General features: G+C 39.7%; 4 protein-coding genes and 1 long non-coding RNA gene across 10 annotated transcripts; 2 read left to right on the top strand and 3 right to left on the bottom strand.

The window, feature by feature from the left end:
* Positions 1-5019: 5019 nt before the first annotated feature.
* LOC104808214 (gibberellin 3-beta-dioxygenase 1-like) lies at positions 5020-6888 on the bottom strand. 2 transcript variants are annotated; one of them, XM_010533841.2, is made up of 2 exons: positions 6321-6888; positions 5020-5746 (listed from the first exon to the last, which is right to left on the bottom strand). In XM_010533841.2, exons 1-2 carry the CDS (start codon positions 6797-6799, stop codon positions 5137-5139), a joined length of 1089 nt encoding a protein of 362 aa, XP_010532143.1. In that variant the 5' UTR covers positions 6800-6888; the 3' UTR covers positions 5020-5136. The 2 variants fall into 2 exon arrangements, with proteins under 2 accessions (XP_010532143.1, XP_010532144.1); XM_010533842.1 differs by having other exon boundaries at positions 5020-5722; positions 6321-6881.
* A 3052-nt stretch (positions 6889-9940) lies between these two features.
* On the bottom strand, positions 9941-10530 carry LOC104808213. The gene is made up of 3 exons (XR_770904.2): positions 10270-10530; positions 10129-10188; positions 9941-10028 (listed from the first exon to the last, which is right to left on the bottom strand). It is a non-coding gene; the product is annotated as an uncharacterized LOC104808213 (long non-coding RNA).
* Positions 10531-10914: 384 nt separating this feature from the next.
* On the bottom strand, positions 10915-14097 carry LOC104808212 (aspartate aminotransferase). Of its 3 annotated transcripts, none has more exons than XM_010533840.2 (10): positions 13736-14097; positions 13422-13505; positions 13258-13305; positions 12813-12941; positions 12672-12731; positions 12415-12571; positions 12213-12319; positions 12058-12116; positions 11875-11983; positions 11156-11608 (listed from the first exon to the last, which is right to left on the bottom strand). In XM_010533840.2, exons 2-10 carry the CDS (start codon positions 13482-13484, stop codon positions 11156-11158), a joined length of 1185 nt encoding a protein of 394 aa, XP_010532142.1. In that variant the 5' UTR covers positions 13485-13505; positions 13736-14097. The 3 variants fall into 3 exon arrangements, with proteins under 3 accessions (XP_010532140.1, XP_010532142.1, XP_010532141.1); XM_010533839.2 differs by lacking the exon at positions 13736-14097 and adding an exon at positions 13631-13729; XM_010533838.2 differs by lacking the exon at positions 13736-14097 and having other exon boundaries at positions 10915-11608; positions 13422-13484.
* A 2230-nt stretch (positions 14098-16327) lies between these two features.
* On the top strand, positions 16328-20118 carry LOC104808211 (cyclin-A2-4-like). Of its 3 annotated transcripts, none has more exons than XM_010533837.1 (11): positions 16328-16453; positions 17465-17804; positions 17906-18185; positions 18276-18412; positions 18504-18596; positions 18699-18832; positions 18921-19073; positions 19157-19190; positions 19285-19434; positions 19525-19659; positions 19773-20118. In XM_010533837.1, exons 2-11 carry the CDS (start codon positions 17532-17534, stop codon positions 19824-19826), a joined length of 1443 nt encoding a protein of 480 aa, XP_010532139.1. In that variant the 5' UTR covers positions 16328-16453; positions 17465-17531; the 3' UTR covers positions 19827-20118. The 3 variants fall into 3 exon arrangements, with proteins under 3 accessions (XP_010532139.1, XP_010532135.1, XP_010532136.1); XM_010533833.1 differs by having other exon boundaries at positions 16331-16453; positions 17465-17810; XM_010533834.2 differs by lacking the exon at positions 16328-16453 and adding an exon at positions 16523-16690 and having other exon boundaries at positions 17465-17810.
* Positions 20119-20414: 296 nt separating this feature from the next.
* LOC104808210 (D-glycerate 3-kinase, chloroplastic-like) lies at positions 20415-23391 on the top strand. The gene is made up of 11 exons (XM_010533832.1): positions 20415-20664; positions 21203-21582; positions 21668-21747; positions 21835-21886; positions 21984-22025; positions 22134-22212; positions 22298-22329; positions 22419-22487; positions 22613-22687; positions 22793-22909; positions 22993-23391. The coding sequence occupies exons 1-11, from the start codon at positions 20430-20432 to the stop codon at positions 23185-23187; spliced, it is 1356 nt and encodes a 451-aa protein (XP_010532134.1). The 5' UTR covers positions 20415-20429; the 3' UTR covers positions 23188-23391.
* The last annotated feature ends 316 nt before the right edge of the window (positions 23392-23707 follow it).

Raw genomic sequence — 23707 nt, 5'->3', positions numbered from 1 at the left:
TTATGCGTTCCTTTGAGGTATTTGAGTATACGCGTCACCATGAGCCAATGTGTTGTCATCGGAGTATGCATCCATTGGCTAACCTGATGCACCGCAAAGCTTAAGTCAGGACGTGTGATTGTTAAATATATTAACTTACCTACAACGCGCCGGTATAGTTCTGGATCCTCAAATGATTCTCCCTCGCGTTGATCCTTGAAATGTTCTTCAATTGGCGTCCGAACCGGTTTACTTCCTAGCATTCCCGTATCCTGTAATAAATCAAGAGTATACTTCCTTTGGGAGAGAAATAAGCTGTCAGAAGTACGGGTTACTTCAATCCCAAGAAAATATTTCAATTGGCCGAGATCTTTGATATCAAAGACCGATGTTAAATAGCTCTTTGTTTCTTGAATGCCGGAAGTATCACTGCTTGCAAGAATTATATCATCCACGTAGACAAGAATAACAATGATTCCAAGTGAAGTGGTGCGAGTAAAAAGGGAGTGGTCGGAGTCACTTCTTACGAAGTCACGGGCAGTGATAGCAAGAGCGAGCTTGTGATACCATGCTCTGGGGGATTGTTTTAGACCATATATAGATTTGCGTAGTCGGCAGACATGACCAGGCGGTATAGGTCGATGGTATCCGAGTGGAGGAGTCATATAAATCTCTTCATCGAGATCGCCCTGAAGGAACGCATTTTTTACGTCCATCTGCCATAATTCCCAACCCAAATTAATAGACAAAGAAAGAATAACACGAACAGTGGAAAGCTTAGCTACCGGTGCAAAAGTCTCTGTGTAATCCTCGCCGTAGGTTTGTGTATAACCTTTGGCAACGAGTCGCGCCTTGTATCGATCAATGGAACCATTGCTCAGATATTTTATTTTATAAATCCATTTGCACCCCACTGTTCTCTTGTCCGACGGTAACACTGTGAGATCCCACGTGCCATTCTTTTCTAAGGCATCAATTTCTTCTTGCATCGCGTGTTGCCACACAGGAATGTTTTTGGCCTGGACAAACGTGCTCGGTTCCTTCTCCTGCAGAATAGAGCTCAAAAAAATTTGATCAGTGGTCGAAAAACAAGAGAGGTCAGAATATGACTCTATTGGATAAGAAACAGAGAGATGAGTTTTAGGAAGTCCTTTTCCCAGCATCCAAGTATGTGGGTTGAGACGAACAGAGGCATGGCGAGAACGTGAGCCGCGGCGGAGAGGAATTTGTGCAGAGACTGGTGAAGTGGTGTCATGAGGAGTAAGCTCTTGGACTTCCCCCTCATCTAGAGCGTCACGGACAGACGAAACAGGGGCATCAAACACATCAGTTCCGTCGACATCCAGAGGAGCTGCAGACGAATTTTCTGCAACAGCTGGCAATGTCGATGTCGAAGGGACGATGTGGTCTTCATCAGAGGCCGTCACTCTGGGTGAAACTGGTGGAACAGAGGTGAGTGAATCGAAAGAAGGAGAAAGGATCGGTAAAACCTGGGACGATGCTGGAGAATTGACAGTGGCAGGAGGACTGTTCAAATCAGTGTGGGCTGGAGAATTTGCTGAACTGGGCTCCTGTAGTTGACTTAAACGTTTTATAGTGGTGAGATAATGGAGTAAATATTCGTTGGAAGTGTTACCTGGATTCACCAGATTTTCTAAAGCAGACCAATCTTGGCGATCAAAGTAACCAAACTCTTCTAGAAAGTTGACATCTCTCGAAGTGTACAGACGGCCAGATTGAGGTTGGTAACAAAGATAACCTTTCTGGTCGGTTGGGTAACCCAGGAAGACACAGCGAACACTACGTGGATCAAGTTTACTGCGTTCCCCTTCATGGACACGGACATAGCAAACACAACCGAAAACTTTTAGATGATCAATAGCAGGTTTCTGATGAAATAATACCTCATATGGAGACTTGTCGGAGAGGATTTGTGTCGGCAGTCTGTTAATCAAGTAACAAGCTACTTTGACAGCATCACACCAGTATTTCTTCGGAACATGACGGTGAAACATGAGCGTTCGAGCCACTTCCATCAAATGACGATTTTTCCGCTCAGCAACGCCATTTTGTTGCGGAGTGTATGGGCAGGAACGTTGATGTACAATGCCATGTTGAAGTAGATATCGGCGGAAATTGTCACTCGAGTATTCGTCGCCGTTGTCCGATCGTAAGCTCTTAATGCTGACACCAAACTGGTTAAGAACATAGGCATAAAAATTCTGAAAGGCTAGGAATACGTCACCTTTCGCCTTTAAAGGAGTGAGCCATGTGAACTTAGATTTTTCATCAATAAACGTGACGAAGTATTTAAAATTATCACGAGAATAACACGGTGCAGTCCAAACATCGGAGTGTACTAAATCAAACGTATTGTCATAAACCGTACTCGAAGTGGGAAAAACCGAACGAACGTGTTTGCCAAGAGTACATGCCTCACAAATAGAATTAATGGGTTTATGTTCGGGAACAAGTAATCGAAGCACTTTCGAATGGGGATGACCCAAACGATCATGCCAAATATCAGAAATAGTAGAAAGAAAGCTAGCATGAGTGTCTTCAAGAAAGAACAGATTTCCCTTTTTGAATCCTCTGCCGATTGTCTCAGTGGTTTTAGTATCCTAAAACTCAACATGATCAGCATAAAAAATGACACGACAATTAATTTGGTCAAGCAATTTAGAGATAGATAGTAAGTTTGTTTGTAAATCTGGAACATAAAAGCCAGAGACTTGTTTGCCAAACAGATTCAACGACCCATGACCTCGGATTGGGACGGTGTGTCCATTTGCCACAGAGACCAAGCCGCCACAATTTTTTAGATCAGAAAACCAAGTTGAATCTTTGAACATATGTGAGGATGCACCATAATCAATTATAACAGAAGAAAGAGAGGAAGAAGTACCACTTTCTTTGCTGCTCATAGCTAGGAGAAACTGCTTGAAGCCTTTAAGTTCATCAGCAGTGAATGGAATAGAAGTGTCTCCAGGATTGGTTGCAGTTGTAGCAGTCATGGCGGAAACACGGTGGCTGTTGTTGTCTCGAAAACGTGCAGGTTTCAAATGGGGATTCAGAGCCCAACATCTGTCTTTAGTGTGCCCACTTTTTTTACAGTGGTCACAAAACAGATTCCGACGATCTTTCGGGTGAGAACCTGTAGGTGTCGGCTTCTTGGAATAGTGGGCGAGTTCAGGAGGGTGTCTGAACAGGTTCCGACCTCCTTCTTCCCGCTTAATCATCATGCACACCTCATCGAAACTTGGTAATTTCGTTTGTCGCAGCATATGATAGACCAAATCATTAAAGGAAGGATCGAGAGTAAGGAACAGGAAGAAAACCTTGTCTTCCTGGACTCGGTCTCGTGTCGTTTGTTGATCAGATGTAGGTGGACGGATCTCCTCGAGCTCAGCCCAGAGGGCACAAAATTCACCTTGAATTGTATTAAACGGCTGTCCATTTTGTTGCAACTGGAACAATTTCTTCTTGATCTCAAAGATTCGGCTGATGTTGGAGAGATTTCCATACACACTTTTGAGGGAATCCCACAGAGATTTCGCCGTTTCATTGGCGATAAATGATTGTAGGATGTGAGCATCAAGAGAGCCTTGTAAAATGACTAAGGCTTGGCTGTCGGATTGTTTCTAGGCAGCTTGTTCAGATACTTCTTTTTGGCAGCAGGAACACGAGTTGGCTTGGGGATCCTTGTGGAGACAACATGCTCCCAGAGACCCTTACTGTGGAGGGCAGCAGTTGCTGCCTTAGTCCAATAAAAATAATTATCTCCATTGAGAAGTATGGGTATCAGTTTGCTGCTCTGTTCCATGAGTTTCGGTTGCGGATGAAAGATCTAGACAGAATAACTAAGAGAGGTGAGCAATATGAGAGGTGAACAACAAAATCAGAGATCTTGAAGCTCTGATACCATGAAGAAATCAAAGATGTTTTATTGATTTGGGCAAAAAACAGAGTATTGAGAGATGAATCGATCAGGGGAGTGTTGTTCAAACAAACACTTTTTATTCCCTTGTGTTTTCTGTACGATACAATGTCAACATATATATGCAGAAGGCTGAAGGTAAAGTTTAGGGAAAGTAAATAAATAATGAAATAAGAATATGCAATTACGGAAGTAGAAACGGAATGTTTCTGATATGGTTTGAGATTGCGTCTTTGTCTTGTGGCTGAATTACCTCGCTTTCCTTTATATGTTTTTCGGTTTGCTTGTCCGGTTCTATTGTTATCGGTCTTTCTTGGTTCTTTGTCCCTCAACAAGAGAGCCATGGATTATAAGTCTTTTGCGTTCTGTTGAAACCGGTCTGAAGTTTTACATACTTAGTCACCCCATTTCCAACTTCCCTATTAGTTACATTATAAGTTACGCTTCCAAATCGGATTTGGATAACATAAAACTTTCATATGACCAATCATTTTGGTTAAAGAATAAGCTCTAACCATAGCGGCCGGTCTTGTCGAGATTAGAGGTCAAATGGACTCGACTCGTGGGTCCACTAGCGAGCCATTCCATGTTTTTTTTTAGATGTGTTCAAAAACCATGGGTACGAAAAAAACGAGTAACTCGTCACGAACCAAACTCACGGCGAACCATCTCGGTAAACCCACGAACTGGCATGCAAGCCAATAATATATATTTTTTTAATTTTCAATATTTTTAAATATTTTATATATAAAATTTGTGTTTTGAGTAGATATTTGGATTGTTAATTTATATTATTTTTAAATATTTTTTAGTATTTAAATTTTATTTTTCTTAGTTATGTATTTAACTTACGAGTTGATTTGTTTATCTCGTGATCGAGGATAAGTCAGATTGAGTCAAATAATTTTTGAGTCGTCAAAAAACGAGCTAAAAAAATCTGAGATCGGGAGGTTACTCCATCCAAGTAACGGGTCGGTACAGTGCCAGTTTGACTAAGCTAACTAACTTCGGTTTGGACGATAAATCAAGATGGAGGATGATTAGGAGAGTGAGAGTTGGCATGCGTGGCTAGGCCTTGGACCGGTCCGGTTAGTAAGCTTCCATATTTTTTCCATATATATCATTAAGTAGATTTTAATTTTAGAATACATTTTTTTCAGGAATTATGTACAACACAAGTGAAAAATAATTTGATTAATCAACCCAAAAGTCAAACGATATCATTCTTGTTGATGAGCCCTAATCACCGAAAGTGCATTGTTGAAGTGTGTTGCTTTTGTTCGAAGGTACTCCTTCCAAGTAACCGGCCGGTACAGAGGTGGTTCGACCGGGCTAACCAGCTTCCATATGGGCGAGATCTGGACGTCGGATTGTGGGCCCCATAGATAAGCAACAGAGAATCGGGACCGGTTCTTGTTAACCCGGACTCGGTGAAGCACGCTCGGTAACCGCCCGTTTGATAAGATGTGGAGGAGATCGCCGATATTGACCACGAGCGAGCCAGGGATGGGTGACACAGTGAGCCAACCGACCCCATCCTTGAAGACCTGTAGACCGGCGGTGATGTTTTGGTACAGAACGGTCAGGAGAGTGGAGTCGGTATGAGCAGCTAGACCCATTGCCCGGTCCGGTTCTGGGCAAACCGGATAGTGGTTTAGCTGTATCGCTGCCTGGGCCCCGTTAAAATCCGAATTGGGCCCGGCCCATTTGATGTCCGCTTCGGTCACGCCGAGGGAACTTAACACCAACCACATCAACTTCGTTGCCAACTTTTGCATGTGTTCCTCGTACTCTTTGATAACGTCACTGTTAAATGGATATGAATATATACTACAAACATTAGGCATATATGCAATTTAAGTATAACATATGTATGTGTATACATATGTGTACGTCTCTTTGGAGGAAAAAGTATAAAGCAAGTGGGGTTTAGTTTTCATCGGTCCAACTTAAATACGTATGTAATATGTATGTCCAAATCTTCACGTGGGTCCATTTGCTATCATTCTGCTTTTTACTAAACTTCGTCATGGCAAAAGTTCGGTTTCTGTTTTTATGCTTCCGTTAGTACCATATCTGAATGATTCATGCAAGGACAATCAATTCCTTAATTTCTCTTCTCATAGAAGTTTACTCATTGAAAAATTCGTGTGCATGTATATATATGTGTGTGTGTCTGTATATGTGTGGATTCATGCATATATGTGTAATTAAGTATACGTTCGGATCGGATGTGCGTGGTGGAGGAACGAATACTTGGTTTTATACGCTTATAAAAAGGCACTTGGACATCTAGGGTATACTATAATAATTAATAATACACTTGTACTGGCTTATATTAATCGTGTATAAATACATGTGCGTGTGCGTATATTTATATATATATATAGGCGTGTATATATACCAGTATTTGAGGTGATGAAGTGGCCAAAGTTTGCGGAAATGGTCGCGGGCAGAGCCGGTGACCGTGAAACCTTCGGACCACATTTGCTTGTGGAAGAAGGAAGCGATACGGGCGACGCCGTAGCCAGAGACACCGTCCACCGGCCGAGCGGCCCTCATTTTCCGGTGAGCCGGAAGACGGAAAAGGCTAACGGTGAGGGACTCGATGTCGTCGAGGAGCGACAAAGGCACACCGTGGTTGGTGACCTGGAAAGCTCCCCAAGACATGCATGCACGGCCGATGGCGGCGGCGGCGGCGTGGTCGGAGAGGTCGATGACGGGAAGGGTATTTTGGTCATTTGAGGCGGCGGAGAAGAGGAGGTCGTCTTCGTGGGTCCAAGTGAAGGAGTCGGGGAGTTGGCGGAGAGAAGTGAGGTCATGGGTTTGGTGAGAGAGCGAGATGGGGTGAGCTCTAAACACATCAGTTAACATGGAAGGCATATACTCTCTCGGAGTAGCTAAACGTGTTTGCAGGGAATGGATTGAGGAGGAGGAGGGTATTTATAGAGGGTAAAGGAGGAGATGGCAAATACATATGGGCGTGGATAGTGTTTGATACGTTTTATAAATATTGACAAGAGATTTGTTTGGTGAATTCTTACTGGTTAGTCAACCGCTTTAACGAATAAATTCAATAAAAAAAATCTATAAATGTAGCTGGCCATACTTTTTTTATTATAATATATATCTATATCTATATACAGGAAGTTTATACCGAGAGAGAGAGAGAGTTTGATGTATCTTCACCATATGATATGATGAATAATGCATGTGCTTTTGTCTTGTCGTGTATTAGACTAATTACAAACCAAGAAAATGCATCATCATCATCATCATCATCATCATCATCATCATCATCATCATCTTATTATTATTATTATTATTATTATTATTATTATTATTATTATTATTATTATTATTATTATTATTATTATCATCAACTTAATGTCCATCAATATATACATACGAGTTTTTTTAAATATTAATTAATTCGACGGTATTATGTCGAGTATCCTACGGTACCTATATATATAGTTATACATACGAGTTTATATATTTATAATATATTTACATATATACGTACATACAAGTTTTTTTATATTTATTAATTCGAACGTATTATGTTGATTCTCCTACTTATATATATCTTAAATAGGTGAACCAATTACATCAGTCAATTATTAGATTCTCCAATTTATATTATAGGGTGATGTGAATATATATTAATCGTTTGTCTTATATGCATATATAATATGATGAAAGCTGCCGCTCCCTAACGATATCGTATTGGACTATCACATATAATATCTGATAAATTAATATAAGAGCCACATGTGAGCTTCAACGTAAAAGTTGAGTAATTGCAAGGAATTTTTTTTTTAAATGAGCAGATTTATATCTTATTATAAAGATAAAAATACGTATAAATATTTATTTATTTATTTATTTTTGTGTAATATTGTCTTTTTATTTTGTGTCCTACTTGGCTCTCACTAGGCTCTACAAACAAAAGAAAACACAAAAATCTCAAAGACGACAAAATTTAAAGTGGGAGTGCAATGCAAACACCATCTCGTCGTGGGTCCTTAAATATTTTTTTCCCAACATTATAATTTGTTAATAAAGCAACAACGCACAAATGAATTTATTTTGATAATTGATAATATAAAATATAACGCAATTCATTTGGATCCAAAATAAAATATATAATAAATTTAGAATCTATTGTTTGGATTCCGTTACAGAAAATGAAAATATACATGGTTTTAAATCAAGATCGCGACATGATGGGCAAAACTTCAACTCAGTTGGAAATAAGTGTCCTCTGTATAAGGTTGTGGTTTCATTCCTTTTGAGGTCTGAAGTTTCCCTCCGATCAGTTTTGGTCGATTTATCTGTTCCGCATGGTTTACCGACTATTGCACGAAATTAGGGAGTTTACTCTCCCAGATACTGTTTGGCCCACGGGACCAAACGAGTATCCGCCCCGAAAGGCCGTGAGACTCGTTTTCGACCGTTACAAAAAAAAAAAAAAGATCGCGATATGATATGAACAAGCTTTTTGTGGGGTCAAGGATTGGTCTTGTTAACAATAGCGAATACACACAAAAAAAAAGGGTAAATAAATCGTTATGGATTGAATTAAAGTATTCCGTAACGTAATCAAAATTAAAAAGTTGTAAATTATCGATTTATTTTTATGCGTTGGTTAGAAGTCTTTCATCGACTTAATTAAAAATTAAAAAGTTGTAAAGATTCAGGATTTCACATCAGTTCTTGTCTTCATATTCCAAATTTTTTTTTGGTTGGACGTTAAAATATGCCAAAGTTTTCATGACAACGAACCACCAATATTTTGGAACACGCCAATTTATGGACAACACGTAGATATACACACATAAACATGGACATGCACATGCACATTGTTCATCCCCTTGTGCGGTATGCACGTGCTCATCACGTGATGCTCCGGACAGTACTATATATCATTTTCCATATCCTTTGGCAGAATGTCACGAAGGGAATTAATGGTTTCTGTTGTAATGAAGTTTGTGGATACGTCTTTACCGGAAAAAAAAAGTTTGTGGATACGTGTGCCTATGCATGTGTGGATACATGTATATACACATATATGTATGCATGTATATGGGGTAATTAATTTGTACCGACATATATACATATATATATATATATTTAATGTATAACATGGGAGTATATGATGTTTGTCAAGCAAATTGGAATAATATTTGTCTTTAAAATCTTGCGCAAACAAAAACATCAAGGGGAGGAAGTGCATTTTTGACGTGGTTGATAATCACCCACGTGGAAATAACACCTAATCTTCACGTCTCTTGGATTTATTAGGCTTTATATATATTAATCTAAAAAATGCAAAGGTCACCAAAGTTTTGGAATTATGTGTCGGACCAAATTCACACGCTCCTTTGATAATTCAATATTAACTACAATGGCCCATTTTTAAATATAAAATTATTGTGTGTTCTTTTTATTCCAATCTCATTTGATACCATCATTTCATTAATTATATGTTTATCCTTGCCTTTCATGGATCCTGACATCAATGCATATACTGATATGCATACAAATGAAAGAGAGAGAGAGAGAGAGATTAAGCTAGCTTTGATTGGAATTTACTAATAAAACAAAAAAAAAGCGTAATTAAGATTTGAAGCAATGATTTAATTGAATAATATGATTTTGTCATTACTGAAGTGACTAAGCATTAAAGTCAGACAATAGGACAGCAAATCTTGTAAGGTTTATATGTCACAATAATATTGCGTCTTGTTTGTTTTTCAATGGATTGGACAAATTTGGTAAATTATTGCGTGATAGAATAAGACAGATAAATAAAACGACAATTAGTACAAATCATGGTAATTATGGTTTCAAACAAGTTAATCAGCCAAACACGTTTCCTAATGAGACAAAATATCTCGAAAATCATGGGAATCAAAGACCACTTGTTGAACCAGAAACACACATACACACATATATATATATATATATATATATATAAAATATGATACCAAAAAATTCTATATCCATATTGACATAACATGGCCATGTAGGCATTGAAGTAGTACGGCTCGAACATGACAACCGAATCACCCGGGTCACACAGCGTGAGAACGAGGTTCACAAACGCCTGTGTTTGGATCCCGGGACAGGGTTAAGTTAGCCAATGCAAGAATAGGCAAGAGCCAGCCAAAACCAGAGATGAAACATCGCTACAAAAGACGAGTTACCTGATTGGCACCTGCAGTAACCATCACAGCAGATTTGTGTAGCTTATTCTCTTCGCACAACTGCAGATCAAATACCAGAAAGAAATCAAAACATAAAAAACTTCCACTCATCAATGGAAGCAAACCCTTTTTCGACATTACCTTCTTCTGCAGAGCTTCTCTCAACTCTGGGATACCTTCGTCGGGTCCATAAGAACTAACGAGAGGATCCCACACAAGCTCTTTAACCTTTTCTAATGCTTGTTCAGGAGGCTGCCAATACACAACTCCCTGAACCAACAGTAGAAAAACTTACATGACAACCATAACCAAACAAAACGATGAACCTCGCTCTGTCACATGATCTCTGTCTGTGTAAGTTGAACAAAGCAAACGAATTTTCAGATAAAGCTTTCGACACTGAAGTATTTTCAGATCAATATATATATATATATATATATATATACCGACAATAGGCTACTTGGATTTCTTTTTCTTTTTATTAGAAAACAAAGGAAAAAGAGGAAATGGGATACGGTCATTATTTAGCTGCTATTTAAGACAAAACACGTTGATTTTGGTTTATGTTATAAAACGACAAGAACTATGGGCATTTTTGGTTCTTTGAAACCGAACCGGAAAAAAAAGTAGTCAAAAAATCTTGGACGGTTATACTTTTAGTAAACCGAATATATCAAAATCGAAACGAAAATTTAAAATTCTAAAAAAAATATTTTTTTAAAATAAACTTTTTTCCAAATTGAACGAAAACCGAATCGAAATCGACATAGAATCAAACCGAACATATTATGACAATTGAGCCCAAATACAGGCCCATAATAATTGGGTCATGATACAGGCCCATAATAATTGGGCCTTCAAATTGGCAATGGCTACATTCACTAAACCATTTTTCTTTATTGTTATTATTATTGACATTAAAACCAAAAGCTTTCTAAGATCAATGGATCTTAGCCACAAACTAAAGTTGAATATATATAAATAAAAAGTTTACATCCTTTTTTCTTGGGCCTTACTGCGATTTCGTTCACTCCACCATTCCATGAAGAACAAGCTCCTCCAAACCTCTCCTCAACCTCTCTGCGGCGGCTCTCGTCGCTGCCTCGGGCAACCCTCCGAATGACACCCGAAGGTGCCCGGGGCTCCCGCATGCGCTCCCGGGGATAACCACGACTCCGTGGCGGTGCCCTAACCACTTGACCACCTTGAAATCGTCGGTGTAACCCTCGGGTAACTTTGCCCACAGGTATATTGCCCCTTCTCCTCCCTTCACGTTACCTTTTCCCAGTGGCCCGAGGGCCTCTCGTACTATCTCTCGGTTCTTGACCAGACCCTTCACCCGTTCCTCCACCCACCCCGGCCCCATCTCTAGCGCGTAGAGCGCAAGCCTCTGAGAGATTATCGATGCACATATCGGGATGTTGTCCTGAACTTTCAGAAGCTGCTTTCCAAAGTCTTCCAGTTCCTCGGGGTACGCTATCTGCAGCAAGGGAAAACGTTACGTCCGTATGCATTTTTCTCCGACCCGATGGGAATAGATTACCGGTTCGAGTATCATCTTATATATCCTATAGCCATCAAGAACCAAGACATCTCAGAAGGCATAAGCTCAAACTCAGTTTTCAGACGTCAGATTATGGTGCTCAATCACGAAATACGCTAAACAGAGGTCGGAAATTCTACATTATTATGGAAAAACGAAGAAAAAAATGGCGACTTGGGTTGAACAGAATTGGATTTACTTACATATCCGAGCCGCCAACCCATCATGCCATAGGTTTTAGAGAAGGAGAAGACGTTGACGATATGGTTCCCCTCGACGCAAGAATGTTTTAAACCGTCATACATGAAATACCTGCGATTTCATATCTTTCAACCAAAATCTTCATGATTCATCATCAATGCCAGAAGCAGGGCCGGTAAACTTACTCGTATGTGTTATCTACGATCAGCCAACAACCAGCGTTGCTACATATATCCGAAATCCTCTGCACAACAAAACGGAAAAACAACCGTAAGAGGAAAAGATTCATCCAATCAAATATATAATGGTTACGACACGAGAGAGAGAGAGGGTGATTCACCTTAAGCAGGGGTTCAGGGACATAGGTCCCGCTCGGATTACCGGGATTAACAACGGTTACAACCTTCGGGGTCGGTTTAGATTCAGATAATGTCCTCTCTAACCAGTCTTTTGAAGAAAAGGAGAAATTCAGAACGATGCAAAAAGGTATCACAAAGATGATTCTGGGGAATGAAGGAAGTGTCTTTTTTTTTTCCCCTCACCTGCGTCGGGATAGAGAGTTTCGGGGTGGTTGGGACCGATGAGTATGTCGGTAACTCCAGTCATCTGGAAGGCCATGTAGGCATTGAAGTAGTACGGCTCGAACATGACAACCGAATCACCCGGGTCACACAGCGTGAGAACGAGGTTCACAAACGCCTGTGTTTGGATCCCGGGACAGGGTTAAGTTAGCCAATGCAAGAATAGGCAAGAGCCAGCCAAAACCAGAGATGAAACATCGCTACAAAAGACGAGTTACCTGATTGGCACCTGCAGTAACCATCACAGCAGATTTGTGTAGCTTATTCTCTTCGCACAACTGCAGATCAAATACCAGAAAGAAATCAAAACATAAAAAACTTCCACTCATCAATGGAAGCAAACCCTTTTTCGACATTACCTTCTTCTGCAGAGCTTCTCTCAACTCTGGGATACCTTCGTCGGGTCCATAAGAACTAACGAGAGGATCCCACACAAGCTCTTTAACCTTTTCTAATGCTTGTTCAGGAGGCTGCCAATACACAACTCCCTGAACCAACAGTAGAAAAACTTACATGACAACCATAACCAAACAAAACGATGAACCTCGCTCTGTCACATGATCTCTGTCTGTGTAAGTTGAACAAAGCAAACGAATTTTCAGATAAAGCTTTCGACACTGAAGTATTTTCAGATCATTAGTGTCGAAATCCAAGGTCTTTCTTTTATCCCCGAGAAACAGGAGACGCGTTCTCGTTTCGTTTCTGGTTAGAACACGCAGAACGAGATTTACACACGCGCATATCTATAGAACAGTTTAAGGAAAGCACGCACACATACAGAGGAGAGAAACAAGAGGGGGAAACCTGAGCAAGAGACATGGGGTTCTTCAATTCCTCCATGAGTTTCCGGATCTGCACGCAAAACCACAACCCGAACAGTTTTCACACGACAAGGATCGCTTCACCCGACACGACAAAAACTCATGGAGACACAAATCAGAAAACCCAGATGTGAATACGAGATTGACCTGAACCATGACGGGCATTTGGGTCCCCAAGGCTCTCCTCGAAAGCATCCCGAACGAACCCATTTCGCTAAACTTTAAGACGTCCTTGATCGAGAGACCCGGATAACAAAAAAACAGAAGAATTTCAGAGATTTTATCGGGGATTAAGCTGAACCCAGAAACGAATCGGCTTTGATGTGTGAGTAAATCACATATCTTTATTGACCCACCTAATCAAAGAGGAACAGTGCGTGAAAATTTGACAATTTCTCCCGATAAAACTATTGGAAATTATGGAGAGCCGGATTTAAAAGGATAGTCGAACTGGCAAATACCAAAGAGAACTGGTTTTATGCACGTCTCTTCGTCATCGTCATCGTCATCTTCACCTTCGCCAACTCAATTGGGGATAAAAGATTAAAAAAAATAAATTCCTGTTCTATACGGACAAAGACTGTCTCTTTACGAAAGAGTAACGTAAAAAGTTCTTTTTGGACAAATTGAAAATTTAGTAGAGAGTAGAAAAGAGTAACGCCTTTGTTCCGATTCTATCGTCGTCTCACTTTACTTTGTCTGCTTTCGCTTTTCCAAGCCGCCCAAACGCACATATCGTCAAAGCATTCATTCAAATCAAATCCGATGGTTCAAATTGCTGTAATTATCCGATTTTTTTCTCACAGAGAATCCAGTTTTTCTCTTACCAATCAGAGAGAGAGAGAGACCTGAGGAAAATAACAGAGGTCGCGTTTCAGACAAAGAACGAAACCACCTTTGAAAATGTCGGAGGAAAAATTTTCCATCGGAAGAAAATAGTGGACGGCAAAGATTGGGTATTCTCAACTACCACAAATTCGAAATGCCCCCATAATTTCCAAATAACATGATATATGTCCCATTAGTTTTGAATAATTACCAATCCGGCTCGTATTCTAAATTGTTGAAAAAAGAACCTGAAGGGCAAACTACAAGCGAGATATAAACACGACACAATTGCACCAGATCAATTCCACAAAAAAGTATCTTAAAACTCGGAGCATGTTTAATTTGCTTTGAGTCTTAGGATTAGGTTGTTAAGAACAAATTATTATTTTAGATGTTGAATCTAAATAACAAAGGACCGTCATAATTTATATATTTTACAATTGAAAATTGCTATAACATATCTTTGTTATAAAATTCTCATAGCAATAACCATTGTTTTGTGTAGAACCAACAACTGAGACTGAGAAGAATGTGGACAGTGTCCTGGGTGAGTTGCTTTCTGGCAGTGCAGAGCTTGCGGGGGATGTCAGTCTTTTGGAGGAATGCCTGCAGATCAAGCCCATTGAATCATTGATACAGATAAATTGTAAAACATACTCCAATCTGATGGGTTCTAAATTTGATCCAAACCGATCGGCGGGGGGGTTTAAAAAAATGACAAAATACAAACTTGTTAAATGTATTTGAATCTCGGTCCCCTCTCTTGGACACAAATGATCATATAAGTGAATGACCTACTTCCCCCGGCCCGTTACGTCCATTTCAAACCCTATCTTGTTTTATTTTATTTTATATATATATATATATATATGTAATAAAAAAAGATCTGCATCTCTAACAATATATAACGTCCCTCATGCATTCTATGTTACGTTTTCAAACGTCATACTTAAGTTTCTTTTTTTTGTTTTACATCATTTAATTCAAGAATATATATGTACATTATATATATATATATATAGGTCTAATCTGAAGATGTTTCGTCGACAGTTCGCAAAGATGTAACCTCCAAAAGTTTTTAAAATCAATCATATAATTGTTTTGACTTTGCTGGCCTTAACAAGTGTTGGTTGGAGAAAGAAAAAAAAAATTGCCACGACGCTTTTATTGTTTAGGCCCTTAATGCATCCCAATCATAAAATAACCGATACACTACATATATTTAAAAGCTCCCCAAGTAATCATATACTATTAAAAATGTTTTATACAGAAAATGTTAATTGCCGAGTCAAATTGGGTTTTATAAAAAAAACACGTAATAATAATTATAATCCGCAACCACAGGAATATAAATTTAAATTGATATTGACCAAGAAATAGTCTCAAGTATAACCAAAATTAAACGGATTTGGTGACAAGAAAAACTCCAAATGAATCGGATTCTCATTATGAACTTTACCCGACAATATATAAAAATAGAAGGAAAAAAAAACTAATTCCTTACCATCATGTGGGTGGGTGGTACGTATAAGCTTCTAGGAATATCAAAAGACACATAATAAATGTAAAATAAAAATAGAACAAAGTAACTGCTTACTCGTAAATTTAAAATCTATAATTGAAAATTTTGGTGGAATCTTTGTTCGAATTTTGAACTTTGGAACAAGTAATTTGTTCACCTTTAAAAAAAATAATTTAACTATAGATTAAATACCTTACGTTGGTAAAGAATGTATCACCATATCTCGCGGTATAAATGTGTAAATTAATATAATTATTAATACTTGAAAACGTACATATTTTGCCTTTCATTTCTGAAAATCGATAAACCAAAAGGAAAATGTTTTTTTTTTTTGCGAAAATTAAAACACTATCCTCATTAATTGAGAATACATATTGCGAGGCGAAATGACGAAAAGGCCACTGATAATGTAGGCTGTGGAATGGAGGGGAGAAACATATATGGTAAATAAGATGAGTTTCAAGGGGTAAATAAGGGAATCGTTAATGACTAATCTAATCCTCAAGTCACAAATGAGAAATTAACCACCGATTAATTAACCAAATCCTCTAATCTGTCTTCTTCATCTTGCGCGGTCAACCAGTCAAGGGGTTTCGTTCCCTGCACTATTTTAATGTCGATTTATTCGTAAAGTTTTCGTTTTTAATTTCTTGTTAGTATTTGTTTTAAACGCAGACCTCATCCCGCTCCCTCCGCGCACTCTCGCTGACACTCTCTTTACCTAAAAGCAATTTGACTATATAACTCTTGATCTGCCCATTCCCCTATCTTTTTCTTTCTTTGAAGGAAAAGAGAGAGGTTTTTGAAGCGTTTTCTGGAGTTTCCCCAGGTCCCATCTAAATCTTTCTCCATCTTTTTCCTTCTTTCCTTTTGATAAGAACCTCATTTGAGATGCATCCTACTTCGTATGCATAAGCGTGCCTGCATTTCGTAGCGTTTTGTGCGAACGTAGACCCGACTGGTTTTCCCGTGATTTCTTGACTCCTTGTCGAAATTTGAAGCTTTTGATTCGTGGGTTTCTACGGATTTTCTCGTGGGTCTGTTTGTTTCCTGAGAAAATAAAAATGTGAGCCGATTTCTGGTGTTTCTGCTGATGGATCGAAGATGGGTTTTGTGGGTTCTCTTGAATTTCCCGACATCTTGCAGCTTTAGTTTCACGGGGCTGTGAGGTTTTCTTGTGGCCTGTTTGTTTACTGAGAGAATGTGGCTGTTGCTGAGAAGCAATTCCACAGAATTTTTCTTCCTTTCTCTTCCCCTTTTTTGGACAAAATATATACTTCTCAGGGACTCAAGAAAGAAAGAAATGGCACATGGATCATCGAATATTACTTTTCCTAATACATTTTGGGAAAATATTCTGTCGATTTCGTGGTTTTACGTTAGTAGCAGAGTATATCGCCGTAAATCTGCAACGACACTTTTTTCATTTGCTCTTAATGAATACACATATCGTTGGGTCGAGGGGTTTTCTGCCATCACCGTTTGGGAAATCGAATAATCCCTGATCCACTTTTGAATCTTAAGAAGTTTGAAAAAGTCTGAAACTTGGAACTTGATTGTATCTATCCATCTCCTATTGACACCCTTCTTGAATTCAATGGTCCAATTTTCCTGGAAATTTTTCCCAAGAGGAAAGCCACAGCAACGATCATGTGGTGAATTCCCTGCTTGAGCAATGAGTAGTTGCTCTTTGTTTCTTTTTTGTGGCTTCAGAATCACATTATACGATTCCACAATTCTCAGAATAGATTAACAGTTTTCTCTGGATAGAGGTCTCTTGGTTTCAAGTTTACGTCTTCATAACTCTAATCTTCATTTTCCCTTGATTTCAATTCCGCAGATGGGAAAATCATGCAGTGCTAAGATCTAAAACTTCAAGGTTGGATCTTTTCCGTGGGATTTAGATCATGGGAAAGGAGAATGCTGGATCTGGCAATGCCATATCGCTCCATGGCCGCCCTTTTACGCGTGCCTTTGCGTCTACTTTGCGTTCTTCGGGACAGACAAAACCTTCAGAAGTGCCTACAAGACAGAATCAGCAACGGGTGCCGAGAGCTAACACGAAAAGAGCAGCCTTGGAGGAGAAGAAAAGCAATGCACCTAAGAAGCGAGCCATTCTAAGGGATGTCACCAACATTAGCTGCGAGAGTTCATACAGAAGTTGCTTCAATGTCGCTAAAGTTCAGGTTTTTAAGTTTACAAAGCTTCTCAAAATGTTGGCTTTGTCATTTTTGTGTAAGATACTGATGTCAAAATCTCTTCGATGATACTTTTGATCCAGGCGAAGGCCATCAACCAGTTCAAGAAGGGACGGGCGAGTACATCGAGAGTGGCACGTTCTGGTACTTCAGAAGAATCTGATCTTCAATCCAGGACAGAAGCAACGGCTGTTGAACAGAGTAGGACAGTCGAGTCTGAACTGAGTAAAGCGTCAAATTCGGCAAGAAACCCGTGTTTTTCTTCAGGCACGAGCTTAGTCACAAACGAAGGAGCAGCTAGCTGTATCGAGAAGCTGAATTCCAGATTGCCTCCTCGACCCCCTGGGAAATCAGCTTATAAAGGTGATCCAAGCTCAATCTAGCTCAGGTGTCAGTTGATTAACCACTGGGTTGTAACATACATATGTGCCCGCTTTTTGTAATTGTTTACAGTGGAGAAGAATGATGTTCCCGGCAGTTTGACAGCGTTGGATAGTCCGGAATTCATAGACATTGATTTGGATCACAAGAACCCTTTACTCTGCAGCTTTTATGCACCTGAAATCTACCACAATCTGCGTGTTGCAGAAGTAATATCTGGATGTGATATTGTTCTTTTTTTACTACCATGGATTCATGTTCTCTCCCATGTTCTTATTTCCAATTTTCTATTTTGAACAGCTTAACCGTAGACCTTATCCCGGTTTTATGGAGAGAATACAGAAGGATATCACCCAAACCATGCGGGGAATTCTGGTTGATTGGCTTGTGGAGGTTTGTTTGCTTGCTTTGCCACTGATTCTACTTTCATGCCCATGTTTGGATCTCGTTTCTTCTCGGTGTTTAACCAAGTTGTTCATCTAATTTCAATTCTAGGTCTCTGAGGAATATACACTGGTGCCTGACACTTTGTACCTCACAGTATATCTTATAGACTGGTTCCTTCATGGAAACTACATTGAAAGACAGAGACTTCAATTGCTTGGCATCACTTGCATGCTGATTGCTTCGTAAGTTGCAGAGCCATTTCAATACCTTATCTTGTCAAGGAAAATAGCTCGGTCTTAAGATTTTCTGGGTTGCTTGGACAATTTAAAGGAAGTATGAAGAAATCTGTGCACCACACATTGAAGAGTTCTGCTTCATCACGGATAATACTTACACAAGAGATCAGGTGCTGGAAATGGAGAGCGAAGTGCTCAAGTATTTTGGCTTTCAAATATTCACTCCCACTTCGAAAACATTCCTCAGGTATCGTGGCTTTTGGTGCTTCCTTCAAATGTTTATACTTTTGATGTTTCTTGGTTTCATATCCTTAATCCTCGATTCTCCAGGAGATTTCTTCGAGCAGCTCAAGCTTCTCACCCGGTAAATGATTTTTTCATGGCTATCAATGCATTTGGTTGTACGTGTTTAGCAGAAAGGTTAAGGCTTTGCTCGGTATTTGATGGCTGATCTGCAGAACTCGAGTCTCGAACTGGAGTTTCTATCCAACTATCTGACAGAATTGACGTTAATAGACTACGATTTCTTGAAGTTTCTTCCTTCTGTTATCGCTGCTTCTGCTGTTTTCCTTGCAAAGTGGACCTTGGATCAATCATGCCACCCTTGGGTCTGCATCCAATATTCTGTCCTCTTGATTCAGGACACAGTTCTGTTCCAAGAATCTTGGAACTCACTTTGGTTTTTCTTCGAGTTGCAGAATCTGACTCTGGAGCATTACACAACGTATAAAGCATCGGATCTCAAAGAATCGGTTTTCGCCTTGCAAGAGTTGCAGCTGAACACCAAAGTATGCCCCTTGAACGCTACACGCATGAAGTACAGACAGGAGAAGGTAAAGCACAACTAATCCAGTCTCAGTCTTGGTTTTGTTTAACCGAAATACCAGATTCTTGGAACTTCTGGTTATCATTCGGTTAATTCCGGTTTATGGATGGATCTTTGCAGTTCAAATCCGTGGCTGCTCTATCTTCTTCGAAGCTGCTTGACACGCTGTTCTAAAGGACTAAACCAAGCGGTTCATCTCTTAACCGATAACACATTTTTTTTTGTCATATTGATCTTTTAATCAAGCCAAAAAAATCGTTGTTCATAAAACTAGTTCGACTTTTCCACTCATCTCTACCACAAATCCGGTCTAATTTGGTTTGGTTCTATTTGAGTTTAGAACTTTAGATTGGTTTGGTACCAAATCCGGTTAAACTTAAACCGGTAGCAGCACCAGATTAGTTTATTTGTATCACTGGGATGTACATTATTACAGAGTCGATCTTTCTATGTCTTTTTCCGGACAGTTTTTTTGCTTTGTCTATCAAAATGTTTGGATGATGTATGGTCGGGGAAATATGCCACGAAAAATAAATATTTATAAATATATATTCACATTCTGTCACTTAATGCATTAATTAAGAGAATAAGCTCAGAATCCTCAATTAATTACACGTTATCCTGAGGAGGAATATTGCTCACACATTATGTGACAATATGTCTTTTTCGCACCACAGAAATTAAAATAAAAATAAAAATAAAAACATATTAAGTCTGTGCTCCTTTTTGTGCCTCATCGCTGATGTGTCGCTCTGCTTGGGGAGGGAGGGAGGGAGAATGGCGGCAGCAACTTCGAGCTTGGTGTCGCCATGGCAGGCGGCGACCTTTTTTCGGCATTATAATAATAGCTTTTGTCAAAAGGGTCATCCTGTTCCTTGTTATTATAATCTTCATTTTAATAATAACAACAACAATTCCAAACGTCGTTTCCTTTCTTCAAACGCCTACAACCATGTTGATTGTTCTTCGTCCTCGAAGCTCTCGCCCATTCATGCCCATTTCTCGTATCCCGGTAAAGCAGCGTTTTTTCTGCTTGTTACGGTAACCCTTTTCGTAATTTCTGATTGTAAAATTGTGGGTTTCTTCTAGTACGATGTCGAGTGCCGGGATTTGGTCTTGATGTTTGTCCCAGTTCCTCATTTCTTAGTGGTTTTTCATCTTGTTTCTCTGACGAATGTGAAGGTATGGGGAGAACTATGGTTCAGAGTGGTTAAATTGCTTAATTTTTCTCGTTTGGAGCTCTGTTTCGGCTCCGGATTCGTGTTTTCTTTCAGTTTTGATCATGATTCTGCGTGTTTGGCCGATCGATTTGATTACAGGAACGGAAAAGGAATTGATTCCTAAGGCTGAAGTCATTACCTTTTATGAATAATGTCCTTAATGGTTCTTCTGGGAAATTGGAAATTATCAACTGGTAGCTCTCTCTGTGATTTAACTCGGCCTCGGTTCATTCTCATGCAAAACCTTCTGATTCTGCGACGACAGTTTTTAAGATTGTTCTGAATATGGAAACCCTTTCTTGTGGACTATCTGTTTTTCCTTATCTGCAGGTTGTGGATGCTCCTGGATTCAAGACAATTCGATGGTTCATGTTTCAGGGACGAGTAGCGACAGATTGTTCCGATGCTCGGCCCTACCGACCAAAACGGTGGACATTGCTTCAGTGCAGGATCTTTTTCAGTTCATATGCTCGGGTCCTCTCATTGAAAAGTTGGGTCTTACTCCCGAAAAAGTCGGAGACTCCATTGACAAATGGCTAATGTATGGATCACAGCTCTGCAGACTGTTTCAGCTCAACGAGCTCCGTCTCACGGTTCCTCAGAAAGCTAGGATATACCACTACTATATACCTGTCTTTGTCTGGTGTGAAAACCAGATTGCCCTGCATAATTCCGAGTTCGAAGATGGAGATGATGTGCCTCCATTAGTGGTACTGATTCAAAACTATCGAATCAGTATTATATAAGAAAAGGGTCGGTTGATCGTTGAATCATCGATATTTTCGAACATTGCAGATTGGTTTTAGCGCCCCACAAGGGTGTGGTAAGACGACGCTCGTGTTTGCACTCGATTATCTTTTCAAAACTACCGGAAGGTAATCACCTTTTTCACTCTGTGCAAGCTGAGTCGTTCTTGCCATGAAAAAAGAGATGGTATCTCATGGATTTTGTTATGATTTCAGGAAATCGGCAACCATATCCATAGATGATTTCTACCTGACTGCAGAAGGCCAGGTGTTATATGCTTGAAAAGGAAAAAAAATTATCTACTCTTTGTCTTGGTTTATCTGTCAGTTATCTTGCTTATGTTGTTAACTACCGTTATTGGTAGGCTAAACTTCGAGAAGCAAATCCGGGAAATGCTCTTCTAGAGGTTAATGTCATTCTCTGATTCTCTCAATGTTTCTGTCTGTGTTTTCTCGGGTTCCCGACATTTTCTCCTTTGTATTATGTTCCTGAGAATGGTTTTGGTTGTTTTCAGTTGCGGGGAAATGCAGGAAGCCATGATCTTCAATTTTCCATCGAGACACTTGAATCTCTTACCAAAATGACCAAAGAAGGTTAATAGTTAGTTCATTCAATCGACGGCTTTATTCGCTGTTTTTTTCTTTGTATGTACCGATCTAAGTTTGGTGTGTTTTTTAGGTATGAAGATGAAAGTACCTCGGTATGATAAGGTGAGACTAATATTTGCCTTAACATTAAGCAAAATCAAATTTCAAAGACTCGACTTTCGTGTTCTTGATGTACTTCTCCATGGCCGTAGTCTGCTTATAACGGGAGAGGTGACCGAGCTGATGCTTCAACATGGCCTGAAGTTGAAGGACCTTTAACGGTAACTCTCATTCAGATCACGTTTGAAGTTGAAAACAGAGCATTTGTTCCGAATTGTTTTTCTGCCTCTTCGAGGTTCACTAACATTTGAGAAGATTCTCATTTTCGGGTATATTTTCTGCATAGGTTATTCTCTTCGAGGGGTGGATGCTCGGTTTCAAACCGCTTCCATCCCAAGTCGTTAAAGCAGTTGATCCGCAGGTCATTGTCAAATATCACTTGGCTTCTACATGATGGAATCTTCCATCATTTTTCCATCCAAACAAAAACATCTTATTATCGAAATGGCGATTGCTTGCTTTGCAGTTGGAGACGGTGAATAAGAATCTCGGAGCTTATTACGACGCGTGGGACAAGTACATCGGCGCTTGGGTCGTGATCAAGATTAAGGACCCGAGTTATGTCTACCAATGGCGACTGCAGGTTCGTTAGTTGTGTCCCGAACTATGGATTCGTTTCTTGGTAAGTGTTCGATATCAAAGCCGGGTTTTTTTTGGTTGGGGCAGGCTGAGATCGCAATGAGGCTGGCGGGAAATCCCGGGATGTCGGATGAAGAGGTAAGGGACTTTGTTTCGAGGTACCTACCTGCGTACAAAGCGTATCTTCCGACGCTCTATTCGGAAGGGCCAAACGGGTCGGACTCGGGACGGGTTCTCGTAGTTGATATCGATGAAGAGAGGAACCCTATTCTTGCGGCTTGAAACTGCGAAAAAATGGGAGATCGGAAATCGGAATTTCTTTCTCATCTGAATTCGAAGCGGAAATGGTTATGGATAGTCTCTCCATGTCTGAGCAGTTGTGTTCATTGTCGTGTAATGTCATCGATGGCGTTTTTATTGTCTTGGTTTCGTCGTGTCACTGCTATTACAATCAGAAATCACAAAAATTCTTCTGTCATGTCACTATATCTATTGTCATACAATAGCATATATATATATACACCGTCCGATCAAATTCTCATAAGCAGACGAGCAATTGAAAGATGTAACGGTTCAGAGTTCATTGAGACGCTATAATTACCATAAAAACGGAAGCTGACGCTATATTTTCTCGAGAAAATGATGGAAAATCCCTGGCTTTTCCATCTCGGAGTTGTGATTGTTCTGGTGAAAGTTTTCACCTTTGCTTTTAATCTTCCTCCGGGCAATTTTCCTTCTTCCTTGCGCTTTGGGGATTTTCCATGGTCTCTCCATCAAACCTGTGTTCTGTTTGGTGGATCTC

Source organism: Tarenaya hassleriana, unplaced genomic scaffold (genome assembly GCF_000463585.1).
Source record: "Tarenaya hassleriana unplaced genomic scaffold, ASM46358v1 Cleome14, whole genome shotgun sequence".
NCBI lineage: Eukaryota > Viridiplantae > Streptophyta > Magnoliopsida > Brassicales > Cleomaceae > Tarenaya > Tarenaya hassleriana.
The sequence above is the reverse complement of the archived record's forward strand: the minus strand, read 5'-3'. Positions and strand labels throughout refer to the sequence as shown.